General features: G+C 38.4%; 1 protein-coding gene across 2 annotated transcripts in view; it reads left to right on the forward strand.

Annotated features, from left to right (window-relative positions):
* The first annotated feature begins 2,028 nt into the window (after positions 1-2,028).
* The window catches only part of usp32 (ubiquitin specific peptidase 32), a 111,802-nt gene continuing 99,711 nt past the window's right edge, over positions 2,029-14,119 (forward strand). The window contains exon 1 of one of the 2 annotated variants that reach the window (XM_012957447.3): positions 2,029-2,318. In XM_012957447.3, the coding sequence (XP_012812901.1) occupies positions 2,261-2,318 (58 nt within the window). In that variant the 5' untranslated portion in view covers positions 2,029-2,260. The remainder of the gene's footprint in view (positions 2,319-14,119) is intronic. The other variant, XM_002933823.5, reaches the window with a different exon arrangement.

Consider the following 14,119-nt stretch of genomic DNA (forward strand, 5'->3'; position numbering starts at 1 on the left):
CCTACCTGTGCCTGCACCTGAATGAATGAAATACACTCGGGTGCAAGCACATGTAGCTGATATCTGCCATTTTTTGGTGGATATCGGTTACATGTGCCTGCACCCCAACCGTATTTCATTCATTCGGGTGCAGGCACAAGTAGGAGGGGTATGGTGCTAATACGGGCAAACGATTTTCGGCTTGCCGAAAATATACGCCAGATGCCACGTCTGACATTAGCCTTATACTTGGCAAGCTGAAAAAATGGTGAAAGAAATATGCTACGTGTGGCATTAGCTTAAAGCGGACCTGTCACCTTAAGAAATAATTTCAAATTGTTTTCTGTTGTGTTTGGCAAGCAAAATAAACTTTACTTACACTGTGTAAATTATTTTAATTTTATTTTCTTCATCCTTGGAATTCACAGCAATTGCAGCAAGCAGGCAGGGGCCATTTTGTGGACACTGTTATCAAAGCAGGCATTGCATCCTGCCAAAATCTTGTTTCTGTGCCAGTATGGGGGGACCTGATGCCCATGTCCATGCACTGGTTACACAATTACATGGTGAGGAGGGAGGGGGAATGTGTGGAGGGCAACAACATCTAAGAAGTTCTGAATTGAAAGTGAAAGTAACTGTCTGCCCCACCTCTATGCCTAAGGCATAGAGGCGGGGCAGGCATTATATGATTGACAGCTGGGATTTTAAAATGCTTTTATAATGGGTATGGATGTGGTAATAAAAAAAATATTTTGGGTTTCATGTTTAATTTGAAAAGGACTTTTATTATACAACTTTTTATGTCTGGGTGACAGACATTTAACATTTGTTTATTATTGCTTGGTGTTCTGTGCATGGGCAGTAGAGTAAGGGCTCTGGCACACGGGGAAATTAGTCGCCCGTGACAAAACTCCATGTTCGCGGGCGACTAATCTCCCCGAGTTGTCATGACCCGCCATCCCACCGGCGCCGGCTTGCCATGACCCACACGGGGAAATTAGTCGCCCGTGACAAGGGAGATTTGTCGCGGGCGACTAATTTCCCCGTGTGCCAGAGCCCTAAATCTTGACAGGTATAATGTAACGCGCATGCAGGAACAGGAGTTTGCGCAGGAGATGCCTGGGACACTGCTCTCTTTTTGAACATTTTGTCATTTTAGTTTATATTGTTTATGTTGCTTTTCAGATCCTCTTTTATCTGTTAGCTATTCTGATTCATAACAGCTGCATTGTTGCTGGGGTAAGTAAGTTCAAACAACCAGATAGCAGCTAAAATTCCTAATGGTAATTGCACACATGCTGTTTTCTCCAACCTGCATGCATTAGTATGTGTAGCGACAGGAATGTCCGGCCTGTCACTGTGCACTGGGGAGGCATTCATCGAGAAAAGGCTTGTGTTTGCACTAACTACACTTTTTCTGAGAAAAATCCATAAAACGAACACAAATTGCAAATTGTCTTATAATACTATTATCCATGTCATGTTAAAAAGTTCATTTTTCACAGCAGCTTCTCCAGTTTTTAAGGTGAGAATTGGCGACCCCATATTCCTACCGTCCCAGCAATCCGCCTTGAGGAATTCTAGAGAACAGGCACACAGCTAAAGGAATATTGTACCTCCCTGTCATTAGGTTAAAACACTGCGCCGCCTCTATTCGGAAGCTCACACCCATACCGCAATTGGTGTAAGAGATCTACAGAAATGGAGAAAAACCTAAATTGTGTAGACGTTTGTAACACAATGTTTTTGCAGCTTTTCGCACAATTTATAGAAAGTCGCTTACACTGTTGCATTTGACACACAGAAGACACCGTACCCTTCAGCTGTCTTATTTAGCTTTGCCCGAAAGAAAAATGGCTGATGAGCGCTTCTGTTCACGTGATCAATAGCTCTTCCTATTTCCTACCTTAATATACTATAATCTTATGTACAGCCAATATTCCTCAGACCCTTATATGTATGATGCAGGGTGGAGAGCGAAAGGATTAGCTTTACCTTTTTGCGAACGGGTTAGGGGCGGGGACATGGAGGATGAGCTGTGATCGTATCATGTGACTGGTCATATTCGGTGAAGGGGCGGGGCTCTCGTTAGCAGGAAGCAACGGCAGTAGGTGGATAAGCAGTAGTCGCCTGGAGTGTGGGAAGCAGGTGATGAGCTGGGCGACAGAATTTGATTACGCTTGCAGGTTTTAGGAGCACCAGGAACTGGAGCCCGCAGTGTGGCGCGGTGCCCAAGGAGACATGGAGTGAGGGAAATAATCTTATCTCCTCAAGTGCTATCATGGGGGCCAAGGAGTCTCGGATCGGGTTTCTGACGTATGATGAAGCCGTGAAAAGAGGTGAGGATTAAACCTGGGTGAGGAAGAAAAGAGTGACGAACTGCAGGTGACAGGCATGACAAGTGACACTGGATTAGGAGGAATCTACGGAGGATAGCGCCGGCGGCTGTCTGTTAATAGCCCCCGCAACGAGTGGCGCTAATTCATAGCAGGGACGGTGCTGATGCATAAGAGGGGTTAAACAGGGGTTAATACTATTGTGTAGCATGTTAGTGAGTGGCAGGGCTACATTTCATAAAGTAAAAGATCATTTTATAGAAGTGTTTTATAGAAGTGTCATGTAAACATGCTGGTATGCGTAGCATGTAGTCTTCGAGCTATTGAGTTCCAGCATCCCTACTGCTCACCCACCCAGAGAAAGATCCTAATTCAGCCACTTAGGGGCCTGTAATACCTGCTGCTGTCACCGCCCCCTGCTTGGGGAGTGTGCCACTTTATCCACCTTGTGTTTATGCTAATCGAACAGGTATTTACAAATTGTAGCCTTTTAGCTGTCAAGCAAAAACTTCTAGCACATCACTATAGTTACATGGGTGTAAACTGGACACAGCTCCACACTGAGATCCAAAATTGGAGTATGCCCAGACAGCCCCCATAGACCCAGCTAATAGTAACTATATATAGGTATTTATATATAAAAATATTAGCCCCTCTGGCATTTGCCAGAATCTACAGATTGCCAGTCTGAACCCTACTTTAGTATTTTAATAATGCCATACTTATCAATCTAATATGTACATTTGACATTTGATTATCATTTGCAATGTGTAACAACTGTTAACAAATATTAATGCTACTACCCTTTTCCCAAATAGGTAGGGAGCCTTTAGTACTGAAGTTTCACTTCTAGCACACCTTGTTGGTGAGCAGTTGCAGTTCACTAAAAGCTGTGCTATATGTAAAGCGCTATCACTAAAGCCATATGCATTCATAGCTGTCAACCCACCCCCCCCAAAGAAACTTCAGAGTTACCTGATTTCAGTGCTTTCCCACTGGCCTACCAGGCCTTTGCATATATGCAGTGGGCATTTAATGCCTTAACTGGGGGTTTGTGTGCATGCACAGTGATGTCACTGGGGATTCCCAAGCCACGGCCACACATTTTTATTGCCTCTCTTTGCACTGTGCAAGTTCCCCCAGAAAAGTTCTGTTCAGGGTTGATGTCTCTGATACATTGAGATTTGTTTGCATAGATAGCAAGATGAGCAGACCTTTGCCTGGTCTAACCAATCTAGGGGTGATTGTCAGCCACCTAACAGTCAAATTACAAATGTAAAATCACCATAGCAAAGTGATTTCAAGTGGGGTGACCCCCTGCATGATTTATTAGTGAGTGCCACAATTGTTGGGCTCCCCTCTTCGTCAAGCAACCCTAATCCTAAAGGTATTTTTAAGCCAGCACAAACAGCGTTGAATGCTAACCAGATATTGAGAACATAATTTTTGCCCCATGCACAGGCCAATAATATGCTGACTCAGAAGTGGTCAGGAAGGACATTTTAAATCTATTATGTGCTGCTTGTAAATATTTTATTACCAATAAATGAAACAAGTTTTTATAAAGATTCATTCTCAAATAAGCATTTCTGTATGTCTGTTTTATGCATGTTTATTGCAAGTTGGTTCTGCCTTGACAGTGTTTTCCCAGTATGAGTATTCTTCCTGCTCAGAGATTCATAGTATTGTGTAAGTGCATGTGTTCATCTGAACAGTTTAAAAGCTAGGTAGCCTGTAAGAGTTAGCTCATACTTATTGCATCCTGTCCTCTTCAAAATTACTGATCTTCCTGTAAACACTAGTAAGCCTTTAGGTAAGATAAGTTAGGGAATTTACTGCTGGCACTTGGGTTAAATAATTTGTTGTGACTGCTTCTGATTGCTGCTAACTCATACAGCTTACCTGACTTTGGAATAGTTCAGAAGTGTTTTAGGTGCTATGAAGGCATACAATACAATAAAGTAAATGGAAAGAAAATGTACAATGCAATATTCTTTTTATGTTTTTACATTGTGTTTTTTATTGCACATAGACTGTTTTCTTTAAGGTGTGTATTTTATTTTTAATAAAATTTCATTAAGAATTTTGTAACACATGGGGCAAAAGATTTTGTTGAGGGCCTTGTGACCTCTATTTAAGCAGTTCTCAGTTGCCCACATTACATTATAAATGTAATAACCATCTGAATCTTAGATTACTTCTATCTGACTGCAGGCCAGTGGCCTTCAAGGTGTATTTATGTCCTTAGACCTGTCAGAGGTGCCATAAACTTCCCTGTATGTGCCATAAACTCTCTATGTTTAGGTCATATGTGTTATATCCAACATTTTCCATGTAGTGGTAAAATATCTGATATTAGATTTTGCAACATGTTTTAGATTGTATACTCTTTGGCTCGGTGCTCTCTTTAACTCTTGTTTTGGATATCGGTTGCATTTGTGCATGTAAGCTGTATGTTCAGGGTATGTACCTATTTATTGTACAGACTGCAGAATAGGTTGGTACTCTATCAATACATATTAATAACTAATAGTCAATTTAGCTTTGTCACTATGAATTTTCCAGTCTTTATATTTGGATATTAAATACATTTAATGAGTATTGATAGTACATTTGTTATGAGTACTGTGAATAGTCTCAGTTTTTCTACATAGATCATTCATATATAGTTTATTTACATAAGCATGGGTGACTTTATAAATCAGCATCCTAGATATTTTCATACTCATTCACCCATGTGAAAGTGCACATTACTTGTTTTTTAAAGCAGTAACAGATAATAGGTTAGAAGTATAAAGCCATAAAATCATTAACATAAATTACTGAACTCCATCTGCCTGTTTCTCAAGTACAGAGTGTCCAACCAGAAGAACTGAAGGATTGCCAGGGCATGTATGCACAATATCAGGGCTGTCCAACCTGCAATTCTCCAGCAGTTGATACTGTGCCTTCTTTAAGAGCATTCTGGGAGTTTTGGTTCAGGACAAAAGTGCCACATATTTTCTCTGTGTCTGTTTTTTTTCTTCTTTTTACTTTTCCTCTGATGAGGGAATATGCCTCATGCATAATTTATTTTTCATTATTACTTGATGCATCAGTTTCACATACTGAAGTGCAGTGGTTTAATATGCTTTTTGTGAGTGAGCGTGTATCATGTATACAAGCTCTACTGGTAATGTAATAATAGTAAGTAGCAATTTTAAAATATCAATGTTTAGTCAAAAATAGTATTCTGCAAAGTTGGGTTCTGAACATTCTACTTCCTGCTGGTGAGTTAAGAGTCTGGTGTGGTCAGAGTGTGAGCTATTTGAGTTGTGTAATTTTACATACATGTATGGAATCTGTTTTCCAGAATCCATGGATACATGATCTTTCTGTAATTTGCATCACTGTAGTTAAATCTTAAAAACATTTAATCCTTAAATAATCCCAAAAGGATTATTTTGCCCCTAGTATGGGTTTTTGCAGACTAATTGCCATCAAGTACAAGGTACTATTTTTTTTTTTTACAAAGAAAAACAAGATAAATTTGCTTAAAATGGACTTTATGGAACGTCACATGACTGCTTATGACCTCTTATTAGTAGCGTGGACAAACGATCTTTCCTACGACCATGGCCATGGGAAAGATTGTAATTGTAGCTACCTTTATATCCTACAGAGAGAGAGAGATCTCTGTTACGGTGGCCATACACGCACCGATAATATCGTACGATATTCGGTGCGTGTATGGTATGTCGGCGAGTTGACCGATATCGCAGGAGGCTGCTGATATCGGCCGACTCGCCGATCGGACCAGTTTGAAAATTTTGATCGGGCGCCATAGAAGGCGCCTGACCAAAATCTCCCTTCAGCGCTGAATCGGCAGAAGGAGGTAGAAATCCTATTGTTTCTACCTCCTTACCTGCCGATTCAGCCCTGAATGGTGTGTGGTGGATCTGACAATGTTTCGTGCAACCGATGGTCGCACGAAACATCGTCAGATCGCCACGTGTATGGCCAGCTTTACTGGGGAAGACTAATTTCTCTGAAATGCTTTTCCACTGGCAACAAAGGGAATTGCAAGCAACTTTGTGCGACTTGGGAAAACCCAAGCAATGTGTAGGCCTTTCCACTGGCGACTCCCTTTGCTACCGGTGGAAAAGTATTTCGAAGAGATTAGCTTCTCTCGGCAACTAATCTCTATGTTGGACATTACCCTATTTTCATTAAAATTGAAATCCTTCTTTTATTTTGCATAATCATTTTGCTATTGTGTCACTGGTTTATTGAAATGGAGTAGGGGTTTAAAGTAAGCAAACTGGCAGTTCCATCACATATTAATAAATACAAATCTGATTCTATAAGGCTTTATATGCTGAATGTGTTATCCATACACTTAATGAATAGTAACATAAAAGAAAAGGAAAGGAAACCCTAAGGGTTATGGTAGATGGTGCATTTTATTCTCTAACTCTGGTTTGTTTAATTATTGTAAGACTATTAGTAACAAATTGTTGTAAAGAGCTGCATGACTTGTTAGTGCTATATAAGTAATTGAAGATGATAAATATGTAAGAGCCGCATGTGTATTATTAGTAGGTATTATATAAAAGACTATGCAAAGTAAAATTTTATTCCATGGCAACATGCTGGAATTGGCCCAATTTAGGTTATACTCTTGTGTAAATTGTGTCTTATTTTTGTTTAAGTTCATTTATTAAACTAATATACTCGTGTGTGTACAAGGCAAATTTGTGTCACTTTGTAAAGCCATGTGGTACAAATAAAACAGTTGCTATTTAAAGGCACAAGTTTTCTGAGTGACCATAGTCACATGACAAGAGGCCAGGAATCTGGCTACATACAACAATAGAAACCGCCTGCTGTTCACAGACAACATATTCCCATTATACAAGTATAAACACAAGACATAGTTTAATCACCTGACTACAAATAATCCTCTTAAAGGCATTTAGCACAGAGAGTATTAATCTAGTGTATTTTTTTTTAAAAGAGACGGATGACAAAAACATAAATATGTTTAGTAATAAGGATAGAGAGCAGCCATGATGCACAAGTCTATATGGAATCAATATTCTGTGTGACACATTTAGCAAATGCCATTTCGGTCTCTGCTGAGAGTAACTGTTTCTGATTAATCATTTTGCACTGGGTTGAATGATGCACTGGCAGATGAAATGTTTAAACCTGTCCAATCCCCAAACTAACTGCTAATTTAGCCCGCTTTGCAGTTGGGAAAAATAATACTAGACCAGAAAATAGTCCTAGTGAGCAAGAGCATGCTTCCTGTGTGGGTGGCATAGGGTTTGCTAGGAGCATTTTCTGGTCCAAATGCTGTTGTTTCCTCCACCCAGTGTTAGGGCTCTATTAGCCCACACCTCCGGTTGGGAAAACTGTGATAGGTGCCCTTTAATATGTCACAAATTATTATAAATTAATTGTTTTTCCCACCAGAGTTGCAGGCTCTAGTTGCATGCTTGCACTCTTGGCCTTTAAAGAGAGCTGCTGAGCTGAAGCCTGCCTAGGAATATCTCAAATTGCTATAATTTCAAGAAATTGCAAAAGTGCTCAGAGGACCCATGTGAAGAAGTTTGCATCAATTCTTCCCTTATATCCCATGTAATATGCATGTGCGTGTAGTTGGCTTGCTTATAGCATGATTTGGGGTTATGGCTATTTTAATAGCTATCTCCAATTGAGGGCAAAAGAACTTATAATATTTTGTGTCAGTACAAGATAAGCATTGAGCTAAGTACATACAAAATAAGGGACTGAACCAGCAGCATGGTAATTATTTAAGAGTATCTGACATAAAAATATGTCTTTATATAACTGCAATCTGTTTTTGCTTGGGAATTTATTAGTCAGCTCCCCAACCTTCTAATTTCTCTTAAAAAGAGAGCACTTTGTTTTATGCAAAAAAAAATTAACTGGAACTTGCTTTTATGCCATTCTAATGGGAATATTATTATATAACATATCTTTCCCTTTCACTTTATTTCTTTAAGCAGTTGTTAAAGTTTTACTGGCTTAACTTGCAGCTCTAGGCACATGTGACCCACGTGGACAACCCAGGCATGTGGCGCTGTGTGCCATTGCTGTCACAGTTATTACTTATTGTAAATGCCTCATTCCCCAGTAGAGATAAGGGGTAAAGACTTTTTTTTTTAAGTCATTCACATTATATTGTATATTGCCTGTCGGGTAGTTTTAGGCCATGGGCACACAGATCATTTGCTCTGCTTTTCTGACTGCATTTTCTTCTGCAGGCTGTGCTACAGCTAAGGAGAATACAACAAAATGTTGGACCTAAAATTGTAGAGGGGGTGGACCCAATAAGTCAAAAAACCTCTACTGTAATAGCCTTTGGCAAGTGAACATACTGCTCAGGTACAAGTTTGTGCAAGGTTTAGAAATGAGACCCAGTAAGCCATAGCAATAGATTTTTCCAGCCAGCAGGAACACTGCAAGCAATCATCTGATTGGCTGTCATGAGTAAAGGTGGCCATACATGGGCAGATTTCACCTGCCAACTCGGGTACTTTAGACCGATTTGGCTTCTGTTATCTGTATGGGCATACCTGACCAACATCTGGCCTAAATTACCAGATCTCGATCGGGCAGGTTTGATTTTCCCAATGGATTGAGGACCACATTGGCTTGTTGATACGGTCCTTGGTCCGACAGCGCATATGCCTGCTGCTTTAATTTGATCATTTGACCTACCTTAGGTGGTGGTTTGACATCCAACAGATCACAACGTGTATGGCCTCCTTCACTGCCCAGGTGCAAATTTGCCCAATGTTTATAAATGATCCCCAATTGATTAAAAAGCATCTGTGTAAGTTTGTTTTAGCTGCAGCTCATGCAGGATTTAAGAAGCCATCTTATGCAAAATAATGAAGGCAAGAGGTTTGCTCAAGGCATTTTTTAATTATTACGCTAAACAACTGTCAGATGTAAGCAGTGACATCTAAGAAATGCAGTGAGTGAAGCAGCAGGAATTATATCATGAACTTGGGTCTCGTTCCTTGCCACTGGCAGTTACTGAGCTGTGTTTGCTATATGAGGGAAAGTACCTGTTCAAGTTAAGAAAAGAATCCCATAAAATCCTCCTGGTATGGTGTAAATCCCTGCCTGCTATGCTGTACAGATTGCTTCTCTTGCAGAAGTCATTGCTCAACATTTTGTTGCTTCATCCAAACATTAAAATCTGTTTGGCAGAGATTGAGGAAGGTTCTGATGAAAAGATCAGCATCAGACCAATAAATGCCAAATATTGTTTAGTAATAAGATGCATTTGAATAAAATGTGTTTGTTCCTAAACAGTTACTCTATGTAGTCTTGATGTTTTAGTAAGGAGAGTACCTTCACCTCTCAATCACTGTAAACCATTTCAAATTGAAATGTGAAAGGTGCTTTGGTCATAAGTTATAGCTTGGTAAATTCACACGTTCTCCTTTTTTTTTTTTTTAAAGTCATATTTTTGTTACTAGGGCCGCCGGAAAAAGAACATATGCCAAACAAACTTTACTTGGAGTTTAATGAGTTGAGTAAAAATGTATGCAACCTCCTGTTAATTTTGTAGGCAGCCATAATTAATAGAGTGAGTTGAAAGAGGATAAATGGCTATGCAGAAACCAGTATCTATAGAAACTGTATGACGAGAGAAGAACAACGAGCTACAAACATATCATCAATGCATCAATGATTAGTGTGTAAATAACCAATTTGGATAGTGTTGCAAATGACAGTGGTGCTACCAGGTGGTCTACAGACCGGTCATTTCTTTATAGTTCTGTAGGTGCAGTTTGGGCCTGGATCCTGGATTTGGCCGAATCCAAGCCATTTTTATCAGGATTTGGGCAAATCCAAGAAATTCCCTACACTTCAGCCTATTTCTGCTTTTGGCTTTGGTTTGTTATTAAGCCAAATCCATACCCAAGTATACCAAAATACAGAGTTTGGTGCATCCCTAATTTAAAATGCTAGGGCTTATTTTCATCTTCTGTTTTGGCATATTAATGTGTGATACCAGTACATTTTAAATCTAATTGCTATTATTTAGCAGAGTGGTGTTTATCATATGTTTTATTTAAACGACTCTCTCAGCACATTGTGAAATCTTTCCAGAGAATTATCATATTAATAAAACCTTTACACCCTCTCACCAAAACAGTTCTCCAGTGTTATACTAATGAATACCAAGTTTTTTTTTTTTGTAACATAATTTAGGAAGCTGGAAGTACTGATAGTAACATCAATGCAGTATGTAGTCATTTCTCTAACATGCCTCAATTCATGTTTGAGTATGCAGTTTGAGCCAGAATATGCTGCATTTGCCTGAAACCAGATGCATTCAGTGTATCCAGGTGCAGGCATAACTTAAAGATTTTTAGAGTAAAGGGACTGATTCTTGGCAAGTGTTTCTCTGCTTGCCGTAAATCAGCCCCCTGTGGCATATTACGGTCACAAAGCTTTTGTTCCCCTGCTTTGTGACATATAAGTTTTGCAGAAAATTATAAAAGTATTTTTTTTCTAATACAAACTGCAGCATACCTGTGTGTTACATAAGATAGAACATCTGCAGTCTTTTGCTCTCTGATTCATTTGTGTACTATACCTATAGCAATGTGGAATATACAACATTTTCTGTTTGTCCTTACACATTCCTCGCTAATTTTTAGGGCAAGGAAGAGTATCCAACTCTTCTCTCTGCCTGCGGATTTTAATCAGGCGGAGAGAAGCAGATCCACTATAATCATTGGCTTCCTGGCACGTAAAATTGCAGCTTCTGCCTTTGTGCGACTACACAGAGCCGCAGATTGCCCTGAAAAACGTGAAAATAGGCATTTTTAGGTCAATCTCCACTCCATGTAACTGCAGGCAGGCAGAAGCTGTAGTTTTTCATTACTTTTCAAATACAGGAAGCCACTGATTGGAGCGGATCTGCTTCTCACCACCTGTATACCCTATTAATTTATAAATGAGATACAGTAGGAATGTGTTTGCTCCTGTTAAAATCAGGTAAAAAAAATTAAAATAGCGTCTCTGCTGTTTGTATTGTCAACTACACTTGGGGTGTATCTATTAAAAAAACACAACTAGAGCTCGCCAGAAATACATTTCACCACTGTTCATTTCTATGGGATTTTTAAGGGCACTTTTATTAGTGGGTGTGAGAGTTCTCCCTTTGGTAAATAAGCCTCTATAATGCAATGCTAATGAATAGAGAGCACAAGGATTTCATTCTGTGATGCTCTATCATGCAATTAATTTGAATAAAGAACCCCAAGAAAATGAACTGTTTTTGTTTAACCAGGTTAAAAAATAGAGGGATCTTTAAAAGTGAAATTTGCTATGTGAGTACTTGCCCCTATACAACAGTTCTGTAGGCTGTTGAATAGAATAAAGCTTTGTATTGCACCCTTGATTGCAACTAATATAAAATTGCTGAACATTCCGAGGGCCCTTCTTATACTGCCTGCCATTAACACAGGCTTGCATTATAAAGGTGGTCTTTTAAAAGTGTTTTTTTCTTTTTTTCTGATATTGTTAAGAAATTGTACCTGGTAGTAAGAGAGTATGGTGGTATAAAATGGGAGCACTGAAGCAACTTTGCATTACATATTTGCATGAAACTGTCGCACAAAAAAGTTACTACTGTATCTAAATTACTTTTATATAAATTTGAGTGGAGGGATTAAGGTGAAATATGAAGTTAAATGTGAATCATTAGGGAGGTTGTAAATGTCTTATAGATTAAAAGTTTTTTCCTGGCCCACCAATCCTCAGGGGGGAAACAGCACTAGCACAGGGATCTTTCTAGAGCACTGCTGTTCTGCCATCATACCTGTACCTCCTAGGGATTCTATTATGTAATATCTGGAACAAAGTTTGCTACACTTTTTTTAAAAAAAAAATTCATTTTGACTTTTATTGTATTTTACTTTTGAACAGAAATCATTTTTTTTATATTTCTTATCCTAATATATAACATAAAAAAATAAAAAGTAAATGGCATAAAACAAAGAGGGGTAACTCCCAATATATAAAGTTTTGGAATAGATATATAACACTGTAAATACTTATTATATAAGGGGAACTCCGGCTTCCCAAGCAAAATTTGTTAAAAAAATACCCCACACTAAACCTATCACTGTAATTTATATGCTGAAATCCATCTGCAAACAGCTCTTCCCTTTCTGCATCATTTGAAATCCTGGCAGGGGAGGAAGGACTAAAACATTTATGTTACAAATTGTAACAATTTATCCACAGCTTACAGACAGCATGCTACAGTAACTACATTACCCACAATGCATTGCACTGTGATGTGGTTGATATATATTGCATAGTTGCTTGTTATGTTATGTTTTTAAAAAGCTTAAGTTGTGTTTAGGTGGAGTTCTCCTTTAATAAAGTCTTTCCAGCATTGCCAAGATTCCCATATGTTACATTTTTCTTGTATGTGTGTTGAAATGTAATTGGGGTTGCTATTTCATAGTTTAAATTAGATATTAAATTAAATAGTAATTTGTGTTATGGTTGGCATTTGTTTCCAGAGTCTAGCTATCCATATCTTGCAAGCTGTGAAAAGATGAAAAGTTAATATTTTTAAAGAAATTTTTACATATAGTAGGATATATACTTAATAACATGGCTGTTTGCTACATTTCTTTCAGCCAGTAGCATTTCCTGGTCACCTGTTTAAAAGCATCTTATTGGTTGCTTTGGATTACTGCTTCTGGGCAAACTTTGTGCCTTTTATTACAAATGGGGGTAAGTCTGCTATAGAAAATCCATAGGCTGGGGTATTGTTTGTTTTTCCACAAGAAAGAGTGCTGAATTGGAATTCATTTATTTCAGTGGGGGGATGCATAAAATGTTGGCACCCCTTTATTTAAATTTCATTTCCCTTTCACCCATGCAGCATGTAAAACTACTTTGGTAGTGAATATATTAGCTTAAAAAATGGCAGGTGTTTTTTCTTATACATTGCATGTATCTCACAATTGAAAGAGGGTGTACTGCTAAAATCTGTTAAGCTTCATTAACTTTTAATTTTCTCCTGCATTTCCTGTTCTGTTTCTTTTGATGGATCCTGATGCAATCTTATGCATTTTATTAAAAGGGAGTGGAAGAGATACTGTAATTACATTACAAAGGATACTGTCATTCATTCATTTGTACACAAGCTTTAACCAATTTTTTTGTTGTATTAGAGGTCCATCTTTCATTGTTTTTATATTTTTTAAATGGTCTGCCCTGATCCTTTTGATTCTGAGTATCTATAATTCCTGCCATATAGCAAGCCAGAATTATAGTTTTCTTTCAGAGAGGAAGTAGAAAGAGCAAACATAAGTATGAAATTACAATTGCCTGTGCAAGCACTAAACATCCTCTTCCAGTGGGAGGCGAAATTGTAGTTTGAATGAGGCTTTAGCTTCAAAGTTTAATATTAGATTGCTTATGAATCATAAAGCAAACTACTCCTTTCCTTTTATTTTGTATGTCTTAAAAATAATGACCTGTTACATGGCTTCCAACTATTTTTTTACAAACAAGATTGAAATGTCATACTGTCTGGATAATTGAGTACATTGTTTGAGTAGCATTTTCTTTACCTAGCATGGCAGCAAGCACAATTGCAGCATTAAATAAGAAGATCCTAGTCAAATGTATTAGCTTCAAATCTTTTCAGCCAGATTGGGGTGTATCTAGTTGGGAATTGCTCTTAAAATGGTTTTCTGTATGGGCTTCTGTTCTCCAACATTTGTTTGCTATTTGGCAAATATATC

This window comes from Xenopus tropicalis, chromosome 2, assembly GCF_000004195.4.
Source record: "Xenopus tropicalis strain Nigerian chromosome 2, UCB_Xtro_10.0, whole genome shotgun sequence".
NCBI classification, from domain to species: domain Eukaryota; kingdom Metazoa; phylum Chordata; class Amphibia; order Anura; family Pipidae; genus Xenopus; species Xenopus tropicalis.